Source organism: Syngnathus scovelli, chromosome 1 (genome assembly GCF_024217435.2).
Source record: "Syngnathus scovelli strain Florida chromosome 1, RoL_Ssco_1.2, whole genome shotgun sequence".
NCBI lineage: Eukaryota > Metazoa > Chordata > Actinopteri > Syngnathiformes > Syngnathidae > Syngnathus > Syngnathus scovelli.
In genome coordinates, this window is record NC_090847.1 from 2,613,713 (window position 1) to 2,633,021 (window position 19,309).

Consider the following 19,309-nt stretch of genomic DNA (forward strand, 5'->3'; position numbering starts at 1 on the left):
CACCTGGGACGTGGGAAAAGCTCTGCCGGAGGCGGGAGTTGAAGCTCTTCCTGTCAGGGGATTCTGCCAGACGTTCCCAGCAGACCCTCACAGAGCGTTTGGGTCTGCCAGGTCGGACCGGCATCTTTCCCCACCATCGGAGCCAACCCACCTTCAGGTGGTGATCAGTTGACAGCTGTTCACCCGAGTGTCCAAAACATGCGGCCGCAAATCCGATGCCACGACGACAGTCGATCATCGAACTGCGGCCTAGGGTGTCCTGGTGCCAAGCGCACACATGGACACCCTTGTTTGAACATGGTGTTCATTATAGAAAATCCGTGTTGAGCACAGTGGGCAACTCCAGAGTGGAAGAGAGTCCAGCCCCTCCCGAGAGGGCTAGTACCGGAACCCAACCTGTGTGTGGAGGCAAGTCCAACTATGTCTAGTCGGAACTTTTCTGCCTCACACACCAGTTCGGGCTCCATTCCAGCCAGGGAGGTGACATTCCATGTCCCAAGAGCAGGCTTCTGCATCCGGGGATCGTACCGCCAAGATCCCTGCCTTTGGCTGCCACCCAGCTCACTATGCACCCGATCCCTTTGGCCCCTCCCACAGGCGGTGAGCGCTTGGAAAGGGGGACCCACATTTCCTTTTCGGGCTTTGCCCGGCCGGGCCCCATGGGCGAAGGCCCTGCCACCAGAAGCTCACGTGAAAACGTGAAAGTTTTTAATTTGGCAATTTTGGGAATGTCCCCAATGTGATTTGAATCTGCTGAATGATGTGAATTTCAAACTGGAAGGATGTAAATGCTTTGGAATGGGTTGAATCGGTTTAAAAATGGAGAAATTATAAGTGAAAAAGGAAATTTTGTGAAATTTTGCGCAAATTTTAAATGTCAAAATGTGGAATTCTTGGTAAGTGGAAAGGTGTGGAATAGGTAGGTAAAAGATGAACAGTTGAAAGTTGGAACGAGTTGAATCGGTTGAAGTATGTAGAAATTAGAAGTGAATTTCAAAATTTTGCGCAAATTTTAAACGTGAAAACATGACATTTTTTAATTTGGCAAGTTTGGGAATGTCCCCAATCTGATTTGAATGTGTTGAATTATGTGAATTTCAAACTGGAACAACGTAAATGTGAAATGTCGAATCTCCCTTTAAGAATGAATGGGGAAATATTTGCCGGAAATTTGTGAATTTTGTGAAAACGGAAATTTTTTTGAATAAAAAAAATGTAAGCAACGGTGTCATGAATATTTGGAATAAGTGAAAAGTGGAACGGAGTGAATCGGTTGAAGTATGTGGAAGTAGTTAAGTGTCAAAAATGGGCAGAATAAGTAGAACAATAACTAGAAAATGCAATTCCTGTAGAAATGAAGGTGAAGGCGAAGACGTTGAAGAACTACTTGGGGAATGCTGCAGAATGATGTTTAAAGTTGGAACGGGTTGAATTGGTTGAAAAATGTAGAAATTACAAAAACTGAAAATTTGGTGTGAATTTCAAAACTGAAATTGCTCCCCATGAGAGCAGCATTAGAGCGGCGCGGGGACGAGGGAGAGTTTTTAACCCTTTAAACGGAGAGCCGGTCGCTTACATTTGATAAGTGCGGATTTGACAACACGTATAATATTTATGTTTTCAATATTTATACAATATTTTCTGTGTTATTTATACTATTAATGTTTTATTTACATGTTCGAAGCTATTATTTAATGTTCTAATAATAACATGCACTTAAATGGTTTCATATAGATTTATTGACACACAAAAAATGTACAGATGAGAGGGTGACCCTACTTCGTGGATTTCACTTGTCGCGGGGTGGTTTTGGAACCAATTATCCGCGATAATTGGGGGTTTACTGTATATATGTTCTTTGAATTTTGTGGTGAAGGATCTTCCATATGACAGAACACTGAAGTTCTGTCCACTAGTTTTTGATTTGGCTTTCAGTGTGATAGGTATGGAGTAAATATTGGGGTAACAAGTTTTGTACTTGATAAATACTGTTAAGCTTGAATATTGAAAAATATATAAGTATTCAAATGAAAATAATTGTATGAAACGTTTTTTGAAAATAATTTTGAATAAACTATTTTCACTTTTCACTTACATTTATATTTTGAGGTCTTATTTTTATCAGTTGCATGTTTTATATCATCTGATTCACTTTTATTTTCCAATTTCAAATATTTTATCTCAGTTCGGATTGTTTTTCCAGTTTCAAATCTTTTTTGAGTTTCACACTTTTGACCACAATGTGTCGTGGGGGGTGTGATACCAACTGAGTGGTATTCCGGTTTCCTCCCACATTCCAAAAACATGCATGGTAGGCAGATTAAGCACTCCAAATTGCCCGTAGGTAAGTGTGGATTGTTGTCCGTCTGTATGCCCTGCGATTGGCTGGCAACCGGTTCAGGGTGTCCCCCGTCTCCATGGTGGTGTGGGGGGTATGGAATCATGACTGACAGCTGGACAAAAAGTCTTGGAACCTCCTCTAGTGACAGTGCCTTCTGGGAATGCAGAAATTAAAACAAATGTAACGCAACACGTGCTAACATGAAAAGTTAACATTTGTTAATATTTAATGTCTACCTTGGTAGATATGCTTGCAATGATAACGTAATTTGTCGGCCATGACTCCATGTGCTGAAAAATAAAAGGATAGCTGCTGCAGACACTTTTCACAGCTTCTGCTCATCGAGCTACCTCATCGAGGTTCTCGTGAGCATCGAGCTGTCAAAAATGCGCCCATAGCTTTCATGGCCAATCTAGGAAACCTGCTGGATCCTATGCATGCAACACACAGGTAAAACAAGCAGGGTTACCCTGATTAGCTGGTTGCCATGTTTTACAGGCCAAATAACACACTACCGCTACCTTCAAAATGCTATGTGAAAAGCAGACAAAATAGCACTTGAAATGTCGCTGTTTAACTGCAAAACGGAGTGTACTTTAGCACTCTCATACCACAATCGGTGCTCAGTACCATTAAAAATGAGATTTAAAGTATAAGTTTATCACAGGCACCAATTCTAAAGCTGCCAATGTCATAGATATGGTGTATATCATCAGTGTTGCGTTACATTTGTTTTACTTCCTGCGGTCCCTGAAGGCACCGTTATGAGACGAAGTTCCAAGCCTTTTTGCTCAGCTGTCGCTCGTGATTCCACGCCCCCCATGCCACCATCCATTCATTTTCTGTGCCGCTTATCCCCACAGGGGTGGCGCACATGCTGCAGCCTATCCCAGCAGTCATTAGGCAGGAGACGGGGGACACCCTGAACTGGTTGCCAGCCAATCGCAGGGCATACAGACGGACAACAATCCACACTTGCACTCATACCTACGGGCAGTTTGGAGTGCTCAATCTGCCTACCATGCATGTTTTTGAAATGTGGGAGGAAACTGGAATTCCCGGAGAAAAGAGCTGTAAGAGCAGTTCTAACCACGCTTTATCTCAGCCTCCCGCAGTCAGGCTATGTATCCACTCTTCCACTTCGCGTCAGCAGAATCAGCAGCATCTCTGATTTGCGCTTCGTTTTGTCATGAACGAGGCAGGACAACCAAATGCAACAGGGGCTCTTTATTTGGGGAAAGATTAAAGGAGACAAGGAGGGCTGGAATGCCAGCAGAGCAGGACAACGAGGCAAGCTGACGAGCCGCTCAGCAAGCGCGTATTGTGCATCATCAAAGCAGACGGGCGTGGCAAGCTCGTGGTCAGGGACAGGCAGAAGGTCAAGCCAAACAGAGTCCAGAGCAGATCTGGAAACAGGTTTTTGCTACACAGCGAATTAGGGAAGAGGCATCACACCACACAACAGATAAAGCAAACGGGAATCAGGTGGCAGGCGTACTTGTATCGAGGCAGACAAACCACCGCAGGCTTGTAGTGGTTTAAATACACCTCCTAATCAGCCGGTAACAAGGGCACAGGTGGCAATGATCAGGTAGGTAGGTAGCTATGTAGGTAGTTAGGTAGGTCGGTCGGTCGGTCGGGGAGGGAGGGAGGGAGGGCGCGCAAGACTTTATTGAGGGGGGGAGGGAATTCAGGAGTCAGCAGTGAGATACAGAAACACAGATAGATAAACAGATAGACAACATAGCTTAATATTAAATAAATAGATTAATAATTGTTGGATAAACAATAAACAGTTCCACGCACAGACGGAAGATCAGGTCGCTTCGTGCCCACAACAGAAACCGCTTTCCTCACTAGTTTGTCCAGGCGGGAGGCATCCCTCTTCTTGACTACACTCCACACAGTCCCCCTTGATAGTCACAGGCTCAGGACAAGGCCTGGGCCTCCTTGGACTTGGCGGTGTTGAGGTGCAGGTGTTTGGAGCCACACCAATCAGCAAAGCGCCGGACTAAGCCTCTGTACTCCTCTCGTCCATCTCTGATACAGCCAACAATAGCAGTATCGTCCGCAAATGTCTGCACATGGCAGAACTCAGAGCTGTATTGGAAGTCAGAGGTGTACAGGGGAAACAGAAAGAAAGAGGCACCACTCTCTATGGTACTCCCACGCTGCTCCTCACCATGCCTGACTCGCAGTCTCCCAAGCCCTAAAGAATGTTTATTAAAGTCAGTTTAACTTTAAAATGTTTAAAAAGTGTTTAAAAATACAATAAAGTGTTAAAAATACAAATACAAAATACAATAAAATGTTTAGAAATACTGAAATATAATGAATAAGAAATTTTGACGTCTTGACTTTTATAATTTTTTATAGACATATTGACTCCACATCGTGGATTTTCACCTATTGCGGGGGGAGGGGGGGCTCTCTGAACCAATTATCACCAATAAATGAGGGATCAATGTACTTTAGATTTTTCAATATTCAAGCCCAACACATTTATTTTCAATGTCAAGTTTTATTAATTCAAGTACAAAACTTTTGACCCCAATCCTACTCCATAGATAGGAAAAATAAATGGCCGAGGCAACGGAGGAGTGGGTCAAGAAGAATCAAATGCAAAACAATGACTTACCCAGACCTTAATCCAATAAAACTGAGCTGAATCTTTGAGTTGTCATGCAAGAGCCTTAAATTATAAAAAAATTGATAAGATCTTTAAAGTTGAATACATCCGTACTGACTAATTCGTAACTTCCCTAAAGTTTATATTTCAGAATCTGACTCCGTATTAAGATATAAATAAATAAATAAATATATATATACACACATACATATATATATACATATGTACATATATACATATATGGCTCGGTGGCGCACTGGGTAGCACGTCCGCCTCACAGCTAGGAGGGTGCGGGTTCGATTCCACCTCCGGCCCTCCCTGTGTGGAGTTTGCATGTTCTCCCCGGGCCCGCGTGGGTTTTCTCCGGGCACTCCGGTTTCCTCCCACATTCCAAAAACATGATTGAAGACTCCAAATTGTCCCTACGTGTGAGTGTGAGTGCGATTGGTTGTCTGTCTCTGTGTGCCCTGCGATTGGCTGGCAACCAGTTCAGGGTGTCCCCCGCCTACTGCCCGATGACGGCTGGGATAGGCTCCAGCACGCCCGCGACCCCCGTGGGGACTAAGCGGTTCAGAAAATGGATGGATGGATATACATATAAACATATATACATATACATATATACATGTATATATATATATATATATATATATATATATATATATATATATATATATATATATATATATATATATGTATGTATGTATGTATGTATGTATATATATATGTATGTGTATATATATATATATATACATATATATATATATATATATATATATATATATATATATACAGGATCATAAAAGTATAAATGTTTCATTTATTTCAACGTAGGCACACTTACAAGATTCACAGATCGAATAATTATTTTTCTCACTGTACCTAAACTCTACTAGTATCCAGACAATAATTAATTGTTATCAATAACTTACTTTGGCAGGTGTTTCACTACCTAAGCCTGGCACTTCTTACATTCTTCATGGTGGAGATAGCCGGCAAACTGTTCACGTATCGCCTTGAGTTCTTCCAACATAAGTTCGAGGTGTTTGATGCGTTGGTGGTGATGCTGTCTTTTGTGCTGGACATAGTCTTCATCTTCCATGATGATGTATTTGATGGAATGGGTCTACTTATCTTGCTGCGTCTCTGGAGGGTGGCTAGAATCATCAATGGTGAGTAAAACAGTGATGTAGAAATATTGAATGTAAGATGATTTGAAGAAGCTGTGCAACTTGAGTAGCATGATAGGTACAGCAACACAAACTACTAAACAAATATTTGAAAGGTGCTGTAGATAATCTTGCTTTCTTTTCCCTTATCGCAATAATAATCTGGAATATTATTAGCGTAAACTGTACCATAACTGCTGTACTTCATGCAGATGAAGTACTTAATTCCTGGTACTTTTGCTAGTTACTTAAATCTGCAGTATCTCACAAAAGTGAGTACACCCCTCTCATTTCTGCAATGTTTTAATTATATCTTGTCATGGGACAACACTGAAGAAATGACAATGTAAAGTAGTCACTGTAGAGCAGGGGTCACTAACACGGTGCCCGTGGGCACCAGGTCGCCTGTGAGGACTGCATGAGTCGCCCACAGTACTGTTCTAAAATTAGCTCAAATAGCGGCACTTATCAGTGAGCTGCATCTATTTATTTTACAGTCAAACCTTGGTTTTCAAATCGGAATTCGAACAAAAAATTCGAGATTTTTTGCTTCGGTTGTCGAACAAAATTCGGAGGACGAACCTCGCAAGATGAGCCGGGAGGACCCGAGAAAACCCGACCGCGCAGCCCGGATGCCGACTGACTCCGTTGTTATTGTATTTTCGTTACTTTGAGGATTGCATTAACCCCTAATCATGCCTCCAAAGAAAGCAAGTGGGAGCAGTAAAGCCATCCTAAAACACAGACACTCTTAAAGCAATGCGACTGTGAGCGCCCGGCGCGCTGCGGTTGCGCGATCGGACCAAATTAAGCTCCCTGCGCACTGAGGTCCACTTAAATTTTGGAAAGTACATCAGGACTTTAAAAGTATTTTCAAAATTTTAGCGACGGCTCTGTCACAATAATGCGACCAGCGCGGTGCAGTTGTGCGGTTGACGACGCGCTGCTGTTGCGCGTTCGCCGGTGCGCTGCAGTTGCGCGATTGGACAAAATTAAGCTCCCTACACACTTAGGTCCACTTAAAATTTGGAAAGTACATCAGAACTTTAAAAATATTTTCTAAATTTCAGCGACAGCTCTGTCACAATAATGCGACCTGTGCGGTGCAGTTGCGCGGTGGGCGACGCGCTACGGTTGTGCGTTCGACCGTGCACTGCAGTTGCGCGATCGGACAAATATGCGCAAATGTAAGAATGCTTAAAAAAGGCGGGTTTTTTTGTCTTGAAATGGATTAAAAAAACATTTCCATTATTTGTCATGGGAAAAATAGATTCGGAATTCGACCGATTCACTTCTCGAACCGCCTTCTGGAACGGATTGTGGTCAAATACCTAGGTTTGACTGTACTTTTGCTATTCTTGTTAAAATCCCACTTACATGTGAACTGGAAATGACAATAATAACACAGTGAAAGCTAAATTGAGCAAATTGGCTATTTCAGAAGTGTGTGTCTAACTGGTAGCGCTTTGCCTTAATCAGTACCCAGGAAGTAGCTCTCGGTTTAAGAAAGGTTGGTGACCCCTGCTATACTATATACAGTGCTCAAAAAAATTAAAAGAATAGTTTTTTTCTGATAAGGTTTTGGTCAGGTACGTGGCAGAAGGTGTTGCTAATCAGTTTCAGCTGCATTGGTGTTGATGGAATTAACAACAGGTGCACTAGAGGGGCAACAATGAGATGGTCCCCAAAACAGGACTGGTTTTGCAGGTGGAGGCAATTTCAAGTTCCTCCCTCTTGATCTTTTTTAACAGTTTTTCCACAGATGTTGGAAAGTCAGTCAGACTGCCGTTCTCTAGCCTGTAGAGGTCTGTTCGTCTTCCATGGAAATGCCTCCCCATACCATCACTGACCCACCACCGAACCGGTCATGCTGAATGATGTTGTAGGCAGCATAGCACTCTCCTTGGCTTCTCCAGACCCTTTCACGTCTATCACAGTGCTCAGGGTAAACCTGCTCTCATCTGTCAAAAGCACACGGCGCCAGTGGCGGACTTGACAATTCTGGTGTTCTATGGCAAATGCCAATCGAGCTCCACGGTGCTGAGCAATGAGCACAGGGCACACTACAGGACGTCGTGCCCTGAGGCCACCCTCGTGAAGTTTGTTTCTGACTGTGTGGGCAGAGACATTCACACCAGTAGCCTGCTGGAGGTCATTCTGTAGGGCTCGGGGAGTGCTCAACCTGTTTGTCCATGCACAAAGCAGCAGATATCGGTCCTGCTGAAGGGGACCGTCTACGGCCCTGTCTGTCTAGGATGTCTGTCTAGGACCGTCTACGGCCCTGTCCAGATCTCCTAGAGTAACTGCCTGTCTCCTGGAATCTCCTCCATGCTCTGGAGATTGTACTGGGAGACACATCAAATCTTCTTGCAACAGCACGCATGGATGTGCCATCCTGGAGGAGTTGGACAATCTGTGCAACTTCAGGAGGGTTAAGAAATGGCCTCATGCTCCTAGTCGTTATAATTAAAATTGTAAGATTAAAGTCCCAATGATTGTCACACACACATCTGGGTGTGGTGAAATTTGTCCTCTGCATTTAACCCATCCCCGTGTGATTTTGATCCATCCCCCTGGGGGGAGAGGGGAGCAGTGAGCAGCAGCGGTGCCGCGCTCGGGAATCATTTGGTGATCTAACCCCCCAAATCCAACCCTTAATGCTGAGTGCCATGCAGGGAGGCAATGGGTCCCATATTTATAGTCTTTGGTAAGACCCGGCCAGGGTTTGAACCCACAGCCTTCCAGTCTCAGGGCGGACACTCTACCACTAGGCCACTGAGCTGACTCTAGCTAAAGCCAACAGTTGTGGAAAAACAGTTAAAAAAGATCAAGAGGGAGGAACTTGAAATGACCTCCAGCTGCAAAACCAGTCTTGTTTAGGGGACCATCTCGTTGTTGCCCCTCTAGTGCACCTGTTGTAAATTCCATCAACACCAATGCAGCTGAAACTGATTAACAACCCCTTCTGCCACGTACCTGACCAAAACCTTATCATCAAGCATAAAATACATGACTACACTACCTTTACTCCTAAGGAAGTCACCAAGTAGCAAATTAATGCCAAATATTAAGAATTTAATAGATGACTATAAGCAACAACAGTAAGAATTTCAACGCCTCCTCCAATTACAGTTGCTGTTTGACCATTGTAAAGCGCTAAATAGTGCGCTGGTGTGAATAGGTTTCAAAATAAGAGGCCAAGCAGGAGGTGCCACTGCCTCACTGTATGATGCTGGCTTAACATTGTTTGATGAATCTGACTCAACTTATCTTTATCTATATAGCATTTAAATGGACACAAAAGAGATGATGGTCCATTTTTAATTAAGTAGTCCAGTTTATGTATCTTTTGATAGGGAAAATGAAAAAGGTTAGCATTTTCTATTTTATCCAAGCATTTTGGAGAAATAATGAAATAACAAATGCTTTTAGAAATGCCCAACATAACGGGGATCAGCCAGCCTCAAAATGCATAAAGACATCTCAAAGGCCTATTTCAAGCTCTGAAAACCTCATAAAACGATTCGCCTTTCTGTAGCTGAGCAAGAAATGAGCAACCTTGTCACATCTGTCCATTTACTTTCATCAGTCACCAACATACGTATGTGAATACAATGCGTTTCGAGAGGCTTTATGTCAGGTGAATTGTTCATAGGTTGTTATATTTTATTGAAATCTGTAAGGGTTCATTTGCCTTACATTAACCCTGAAGTCCACAAATGAGGGTACTCCCTCCGCCGCCTATTCAAAAAGGAAGTGCTTTAACGGCCACACTCACACACACACACACACACACACACACGCACACACACACACACACACACACACTGAAGAGCTCCTCGCTGGACGTCCGGTGCTCCCAATCTTTCCAGCAAGTCGACCTCTGGGGGTTGTCTTGCAGTTATTTATCGGACATTTAATTGGCCGATGTGCTCCACGGCAACCCTCCTTGCTGAGTGGCAGGTCGGCTGACATAGGGAGCATTCTTGCTGAGCGGTGGGCCGGCCGACATAGGGAGCATTCTTGCTGAGCGGTGGTTAACCTTGCTCTTGGCAGCTGCAACATTATGTTGAAGAACTGTAATGAACCTATCTTTGAATTTAATAACTACAAAACACTAACAATTCAGTATATCTTATTTATCCATCCATCCATCTTCTTCCGCTTATCCGGGGTCGGGTCGCGGGGGCAGCAGCTTTAGGAGGGACTCCCAGACTTCCCTCTCCCCAGCCACTTCATCCAGCTCATCCCGGGGGGATCCCAAGGCGTTCCCAGGCCAGCTGAGAGACATAGTCTCTCCAGCGCGTCCTGGGTCGTCCCCGGGGTCTCCTACCGGTGGGACATGCCCGGAACACCTCCCCAGGGAGGCGTCCAGGTCCATGTCCCAAGAGCCAGCTTCTGCAGCCGGGGATCAGACCGCCAAGGTCCCCGCCTTTGGCTGCCGCCCAGCTCACATTGCACCCGACCCCTTCGGCCCCTCCCACAGGTGGTGAGCCCATGGGAAGGGCTTATTTATCTTATTTATGTGATGATTAAATCTATTGCAGGGATCCTAGTGTCAGTAAAAACCCGTGCAGACCAGAAGATGCATAAGTTGAAGGGGAGCTATGACCGTCTCGTAGAAAGAATCACCGAACTACAACAGCACATTGATAAACTAGTAAGTATTGACTGCTTACTCTTAAGTCCCGAATAAGAGTCCAATTAGTGGGCACCAAAATGCATGTAATGCATGGTTGTGTGGGCTGTTGCTGGGCAAGTTGTGCATGATGTAAGATTGTCATTGTTCACTAAAATCCGAAATACCATTGCTAATTTGTAGTGTTGTGAGACACTAAGCATGAAATAATTAAAACGAAAAGTCGCCAACAGCTTCTTTCTCCAGGCTGTTAGGGCCCTGAACTCGCTACCCCCTTCTGCGTAGCGTGCGGCACTGTTTACTTGTTTGTCTGTTGTGAGCCATGTCTTGTCACCGTGGGATAGGGGGGAACGAAATTTCGGTTTCTTTGTGTGTCTTTGGCATGTGGAGAAATTGACAATAAAGCTGACTTTGACTTTGACTTTTTTTACTTTGACTTTGACTTTTCTCACTTCAAGGACCCATCAACCAAAGTCTTAATCAGATACTGTCAGCTCTTCTCCCCAACAAACCTGTGTGTGTGTGCGCGTGTGTGTGTGCGCGTGTGCGCATGCGTGCATGCGTGCATGCGCATATGCGTGCATGCGTGTGTGTTATAGTTTGTGCTTCCTGTTGCATTTGATAAGTGAATTTATTAGAAACTGTGTGGGAGGGTGGGGGAGGGTTGTAATGGTGTAAATAGAGGTGTTATCCTTCCCCAAAACAAAAAAATATATTAATAAAAAAGTCAATATCTACTTTGTGAAGTTCACTTATTGCGGACAATTTAGGAACGTAACCCCCGTGATAAACGAGGGAACACTGTATGCACGCACGCACGCACGCACGCACGCACGCACGCATGCAGGACCATAAATATTCGCGAAAGCGACACAATACTACATCTTTAATTTCTAGGCCATTAGCCAAATGTGGATTTAAAAAATCCACATTGGGAGTCTCTTACCAAGTTTAACCCACTAAGCCAAACCCGGGCAAAATACGGCCCGCGGGCCATATCCGGCCCTTTGTGCGTCTCTGTCCGGCCCACAATCAAAAATTACATTTGATTACAACTGAATAAATAAAAAAAATCTGTGTTGTACATGCAATACAACTGTGCTGCTTTTACTTTGAAAGGCGTCGCACTTCCGTGAAGCGTGCGTGCATGTGAGCTGTGCGTGTAGGTGAACAGCGCGAAGTAATGCTGCTCTCAAAATGTGTGCTGACACAAAGAAAAGAAAAGTTGACAATGAGTGCCGTGTTTTCAACAAGACATGGACTGCCAAGTATTTCTTTACAGAACTGAAAGGTAAAGCCGTGTGCCTGGTTTGTGGCACACAGGTCGCTGTTTAAAGAATATAATTTGAGTCGCCACTACACGACCAGGCATGAGAAAAAATACTGATAAACAGCGTGCAACAGAGGCTAATGCATTGCTAGCAAAACTGCATGCCCAACAAGGACTTTTTATTAAACTTCACACCCAGAGATGCAGCGGCTTTGTCATTTGAGGAAAAGTTAAAGAAGTTAAGAATAAATTGTACTGATTAATGATTGTTTTTTTATTTGACCTATACACCACAATTTCACATAGCTTAATATGAATATAAACAGAATAATTGTATTCTTCTAATTACCAGTACCAGCTATTTAAAATAAATAATTCAGTGCATTTTACAATGGAAGAAAATAGAGCAGGTTTAAGTTATTGTAGGTGTGGCCCTCTGACACAACTCAGGTTTTTCATGTGGCCCCTTGTAAAAATTAATTGCCCACCCCTGCCTTAAGCAATTGATCTGGTTATTAGTAAACCTTGAAACATTGATAACCAATGATACTGTCCACAAAAAATCTGTAATATGGCCTCTGCCCCATAACAGGTTACATAGCAGCTAAGAAAAATAGCTGTTCATGCTGTGTAGAATGGAATTTCAGTTTAGGATTAAAGTATGAGTCAACAATAAGCACACAAATGAATGTATTTATCGTACAAAGTGACTCAACTTTATTGACATATATATAAAATATTAGTCAAGCAGCAGCTTGAGGTTACATGGACTTAGCCTTTAATATGAAAGATCAAACGACCAAGAGGCACTTCTGAAGTGTCATCATCATTATTTCACTCAACTGATGGTGTCAGGATCGGGTGGAGCATGGACCAGGGTTTATTAGTGAACTCAAAAAGGCAAACTAACAGACTCGGCAACTGACATGACCTAACAAAACCTAACAAGACTGACCTAAAAAGACGTGAAACAAAATGACAGGGTGACATTACCAATGACAGCAACTGGAACAAAAAAGACATCATGACGTTAACACATAACATAAAGCCAACACCGAACAACCACAACCAATGATCCGACAGGGAGTGAGGGGCAGACAGGACTTATATACATGACAGGTAACGAGAGGCAGGTGGGAATAATCACACTGATCATGGACACACAGGAGGGGAGGGGCGAGCACACAGACAGAAACCAAGACAACAGACACATAGTGGAGCAGTTGGGGACGAGACGTGACAGAACCCCCCCCCACAAGGGACGGCTCCCGACGTCCCAAAAAAAAAACTAGGGGAACGGAACCGTACTCGGGCGGCGACTTGGGGAACCGAACCGCACACGGGCGGCGACTTGGGGAACCGAACCGCACTCGGGCGGCGACTTGGGGAACCGAACCGCGCTCGGGCGGTGACTTGGGGAACAGAACCGCGCTCGGGCGGCGACTTGGGGGACAGAACCGCGCTCGGGCGGCGACTTGGGGAACAGAACCGCGCTCGGGCGGCGACTTGGGGAACAGAACCGCGCTCGGGCGGCAACTTGGGGGACAGAACCGCGCTCGGGCGGCGACTTGGGGGGGACAGAACCGCGCTCGGGCGGCGACTTGGGGGACAGAACCGCGCTCGGGCGGCGACTTGGGGGACAGAACCGCACTCGGGCGGCGACTTGGGGGACAGAACCGCACTCGGGCGGCGACTTGGGGGACAGAACCGCACTCGGGCGGCGACTTGGGGAAACAGAACCGCGCTCGGGCGGCGACTTGGGGAAACAGAACCGCGCTCGGACGGCGACTTAGGGGACAGAACCGCACTCTGGCGGCGACTTAGGGGACAGAACCGCACTCTGGCGGCGACTTGGAAGTCTGTGCCGCGATCGGCGGCAACTCTGGAAGTCCGTACGGCAATTGGCGGCGACTCCGGAAGCCTGTACCACGATCGGCGGCATTTCAGAAGGCGTGGCTGTGCGCAGGAGCCATCACGCGCCGCAACAGTGGGCGTGGAGCCAGGTGCAGCTGGCTCAAAGTCCGGCGACGACCGCGGGTCCGGCGTTGCTGGCAAGAAGTCCGACGACGGCCGTGGGTCCAGTGACGCCGGGGTGAGGCCCGATGGTGGCCGCGAGTCTGATGGCGGCCGCGGGTCCGGAGTCGCTGGAGCGAAGTCTGGTGGCGGCCGCGGGTCCGCTGTCGCGGGAGCAAGTTAGACGGCAGCTATGGAGCCCATGGCGCTGGAACCTGCTCAGACGTGGATCGTGCGTCGCAGCAGGAGCTGGTGGTGGAGGGGGGTCCAAGCGCTGGTCGTTTTGGTGGTCGGATCATTCTGTCACGATCGGGTGGAGCATGGAGCAGGACGACCAAGTGCGGCTTGGACCAGGGTTTATTGGTGAACTCAAAAAAGGCAAACTAACAGACTCGGCAACTGACATGACTTATTAACAAAACCTAACGACAAGGCTGACCGAAAAAGACGTGAAACAAAATGACAGGGTGACATTACCAATGACAGCAACTGGAACCAAAAAGATATCATGACGTTAACACAAAACATAATCCCAACACCGAACGACCACAACCAATGATCCGACCGGGAGTGAGGGGCAGACAGGACTTATATACATGACAGGTAACGAGAGGCAGGTGGGAACAATCACACTGATCATGGGCACTCAGGAGGGGAGGGGCGAGCACACAGACAGAAACCAAGACAAAAGACACATAGTGGAGCAGTTGGGGACGAGACGTGACAGATGGTGGCATTGTGCAATTTGATGGACTATTCTCAGTCAGTTTTGGGGCTTCCAGATGTACACAAAATACTCTGACATTTGTTTTGATGAAAAGGTGTTTCTTCTTAGAGCCTTCTCCTGCTTTGTGAGCATCAACTATTTTCAACCATCAACCATGTTGATTATTGTTGGGGTAATGTCATTTGAGTCTAGGCATGTAACACCTTTGCGACTGACATCACCTGGTCTTTCCAGACGATGATTGTGAACAATCCATGACACTGTCAGATCTCACATTCCCAAAGGAAGCAGTACAAGATATTAAGTCTGCAGGGTGTCCAAACCTTTACAGATGCCATTATTTTGTTTTTATCGTACTTATTTCCATCATTTACACTTTCAAAACAACAAACGACAAGGTAATGGTGTCTGTAAAATTTTATCACGGTCGGGTGTCCCACTTGTTTAAAACCTGCTAAAAAAACAACTCCAACTAACATCGGTTTCCGAGGCTTAGTCCAAGAACCGAGTCAAAGATTTCCCAACATTTTGCGTCCTAAATCAAATACGTCGAGTACTAAGGCGGTCAACTTTTGTGTTTCCACTCTATGTCCATGTCGGTAAGTGCAACAGTGTTAACTTAAGCAGTGCAGTGCCTGCAGTATACAGTCTAACAATACAGTCTGTGGTTATTAGCAAAAATGAAATTAATTTAAAAAAAGATTCATCCAGCGCATGTCATAATTACCGTAATTTCCGTACTATAAACCGCACCGGGCTATAAGCCGCACCAGCTAAAATTCTGGGATATTTTAGTTTTTTTCTTACATAAGCCGCACCGGACTATAAGCCACACGTGCACACGAGTTTTTTACAAAGAAAGACAGTACACAGAAAGCCTTTTTAAAGTTTGAATAACAGAACCGGATGGTGGCAGTTCAATCTTTCTAAACATTGCCTGTGATGCAGCAGTAGTACCGCAGCAACATGGAAGTGTGCACGCGAGTTATTAACATAGAAAGACTGGACACAGAAAGCTTTTTTAAAGTTTTAATAATACCAAACACTGCCTGTGACGCGGCAGTAATACCGCAGCAACACGGAAGTAACACAGCACTAATAGGGTTTGATTAAATAAAACATACCGGTAAAAGTCACTGAGACGCGGTGGTAACACAGCAGCAACACGGTAGCACAGCACTAACAGGGCTGATTAAAAAAACATACTAGTAAAAGTAAAATAAAGAGCTTCATCGTCTTCATCTTCCTCCTGTGCACTGAAACCATCGAAGTCTTCCTCAGTGTCCGATTGGAATAGCGTTAGATATCCTTCGCCTCACACTTTCTCAGTCTCTCTTTCGTCGTCGCTTTTATGCATTTCTTCGAGTGTGATGAAGGTCTGTTCATGCTAATCTTATTCATGCACGAAGCGCTAAAGTACATTAAACTAGCGCGCGACACGTATAGCTCCAGAGTAGACGGGACCACGAAATAAAGAAAAGGGTGCCGCAACACAATGTCATCAACATCGACTGCCTTTAGCTTAAAAGCGGCATCATATGCATTTCTTTTGTCCTCCATAATGAAGGTTTGTGTATAAAAGCTTCCTTTCAGTAATGTCTGTCTTGATCGCGTTCTGCGTGATGCGCGAAATGTTCAAAACACAAACTAGCACGTCTTCTTCGGCGCATTATCTCTTCTTCGTCTGTCTCGCTCTTGCTTCCTGCTAGAGCGCCCCCTGGAGGCCGTAAAAATCCATAAATACACCGCGCCGCCATTTAAGCCTCAGGGTTTAAAGTAACCTTCTGAATAAAATGCATTAAAAGTTCACATTCATTACAACTTGTTTTTGGTGAGCAAAATGTCAGAAGAATTGAATTTAAATGCTGATTGATTGGGTTTTAATACAATGCAGATGATCCAAACAGCGCCACTGCTTTGTGTAATCTCTGAGTCACATGGCAGACTAAGAGAAAGGGTTTAGAGCACAGGTGTCAAACTCAAGGCCCGGGGGCCAGATACAGCCCGCCACATCATTCTATGTGGCCCGCGAAGACAAATTGTGCATCAAATTCGTGTGTCATTACTAGAATTGCAAATTGTCTTCACTTTTAATAATCTTTTTAAAAAAATATTTGACCAGTTTTTACTCGTCTGATTTGAAAACGAGGTATTTGTCAGTTTGTTTTGTAGCTTTTACTGTATATAATATGAGGTGCTCATACATTTATTTGGGTTGACAGTCATAATGGCCCTCCAAAAGAAGCTGACTACAATGCGGCCCGCGAAAGAAATGAGTTTGACACCCCTGGTTTAGAGCCCTTTGACACAGGCCACCTAGCGTGCATTCCTACTAAAGCTCATAATAGTCACAAGCAAGACAGCCAGAATAAGCAGCAGTCATAGTAGTGTTTCAAAATAGTATTTTTGTTGTTTTTTTCTTCAAGATAACGCACAACAGTGGTCCACAGCCTTTTTACAAGTGTATAAAAGTGATCAAGTCATCACAAAAATCACGAAAAAAAATCTTATATAAGCCGCACCTGACTATAAGCCGCAGGGTTCAAAATATGGGAAAAAAGTCGCGGCTTATAGTCCGGAAATTACGGTAAGTCATTTATAGATATGTATTGCTACATGAATTGATTGGTACCTGATGACTGAAACATGAAATTAACTTTGCTGTCTCATCTGTCCTAGCAACAAGACAACAAAAAGCTTCAGACACTTCTCAAGAGGCATGGCATAGACTTCTGATTGACAGTGAATTTAAATGAGTTCATATCACGCAACATTTTTTTTTTGCATAAATCCATGTATCATTTCTAAATTGAATCTTCTCAGTTCATGATTTCAATAATCCAAATATTTTACTTTAGTAACTTAAACACTTTATTGCTTCATCCAATCGATTCTTTGCTCTCTGTGTAATCATAATTACCATTTTGGTAAGTGGACGTTCACAGTCTGTTAGTTGCTGAATCAAAGAAATGGAAAAAAGAAGTCAATAGGCATCTTGGCATTGATAGTCGGTGTAGCTCTGTAACCAGAAAGGGCAGCAGCAGAAATTTCTTTGAAGCTCACCGAACTTTGAATTGAGAGTGCATCACTGCCTCTGATAAAACTAGCCTATGAAAAATACAGAAGAGTTCATTAGAATGCATATTTTGTTTCTTGATGAAATGTAAAATTTAAGTGATATGTCCCCAAAATCACAGACTAAAGATTAGATTTTGATAATCCAAACTATTATCAAACTATTAATTATAATTAATAGTTTGATAATAGTTTGGATACATAATTATGTTTGTAATCCAATTAGTGCCAAGTAGGAGGATGCTGACAGATTGAATTCCTTCAATTAACAAGTCTTTTCTTGGTGTTTATGGTTTGTCAATGAATGCAAATCCCCTTTAAGTGTATATTAACCTACATGTTCACTGTATTACATACCAAGATAGTGGCATTGGTTTGGATAACTTCCTCGACACTCACAATCTGAGTTTGGGGATTCCACAAGAATCCATATTTGGTCCATTCAATCTGTAAATGAAGTGATAACGGGATACTGCAAATCTGTGAATCCTGCAAATAAAAATGCATGTAGTATTCAGAAAGTAGTGTCTAATGCACACACGCACGTATGCACGCACACACCACACACGCACGTATGCACGCACACACACACACATAGAAAGTGGAACATTGCTTTATGTATGTAAATGAATGTGTTCAGACTGTCCGCGATTATAAAATCAATGGAAATAAAATTATTTTGTTCCAGCCCCAGAATCCAGTCCCTTTTGTATCCAGTCGGTGTTATGGAAATTTCTGTGATGTGTCAAAATGTATGACTCTTGGGCTCCATATTGTATGAGCTGCTATTAACTCTGCTTATCTGCATTAATAAACTACATGTGGAAATAAATGTCTATTCCCTTTATGAAAGGTACATATGAATTGACAGTTTGCTATACAAAATCCCTTGACTCATTTCCCTGAATTATAATTTGAATTTTTGCCATTTAACGTCATTTTAGTGTCGTGCAGCTTAAATGCAATGTTTTGACAGTGATGTTTTGGGAAAAAATGTGACTTTACTGTTTATTGGTTATAGTGTTTATGACGTTCATCTAGAGCAGTGGAGGTACCGAACCCCAGCTTCATCTGCGCATTCACCGAACCCCTCTTTAAGTGAAATTCAAGACATCAATGTTTATTACTGGTGCACAAAATGAGCCATGCATGAACATCACCTTGTTCGAAGAACATAACAAAGTTGGAATGGGTTGAATCGGTTGAAAAATGTAGAATTTAGAGTAGAAAAACGAAATTTTGTAGAATTTGGTGTGAATTTCAAAATTGAAAATTTGGAAATTTTGGTAAGTGGGAAGGTGTGGAATAGGTAGGCAAAAGATGAACAGTTGAAAGTTGGAATGAGTTGAATCGGTTGAACAATGTAGAAATTAGAGGTGAAAAACGAAATTTTGTGAAATTTTGTCGAAATTTTAAACGTGAACATTTTTTTTTTTTGAATTTGGC

The 19,309-nt window shown here is 43.8% G+C and overlaps 2 protein-coding genes across 10 annotated transcripts in view; one reads left to right on the top strand and one right to left on the bottom strand.

The window, feature by feature from the left end:
- hvcn1 (hydrogen voltage-gated channel 1) overlaps positions 1-18,695 on the top strand; it is a 53,620-nt gene extending 34,925 nt beyond the window's left edge. For 2 of the 8 annotated variants that reach the window (XR_007485781.2, XR_011087449.1), the window contains 2 exons: positions 6,059-6,142; positions 17,468-18,695. Coding sequence is in view for 4 of the 8 variants with exons in the window: in XM_049740487.1 (XP_049596444.1) it covers positions 5,911-6,142; positions 10,687-10,799; positions 17,215-17,375; positions 17,468-17,516 (555 nt within the window). In the remaining 4 variants the exon portion in view is untranslated. Of the gene's footprint in view, positions 1-5,910; positions 6,143-10,686; positions 10,800-12,025; positions 13,294-17,214; positions 17,376-17,467 lie in introns of those variants that run through there. The other 6 variants (XR_007485779.2, XR_011087448.1, XM_049740487.1 and 3 more) reach the window with 5 other exon arrangements.
- tctn1 (tectonic family member 1) overlaps positions 15,804-19,309 on the bottom strand; it is a 253,262-nt gene continuing 249,756 nt past the window's right edge. For both annotated transcript variants that reach the window (XM_068651907.1, XM_068651906.1), the window contains 2 exons: positions 18,221-18,352; positions 15,804-17,896 (listed from right to left, as the gene is read on the bottom strand). In XM_068651907.1, coding sequence (XP_068508008.1) covers positions 17,750-17,896; positions 18,221-18,352 — 279 coding nt within the window. In that variant the 3' untranslated portion in view covers positions 15,804-17,749. The remainder of the gene's footprint in view (positions 17,897-18,220; positions 18,353-19,309) is intronic.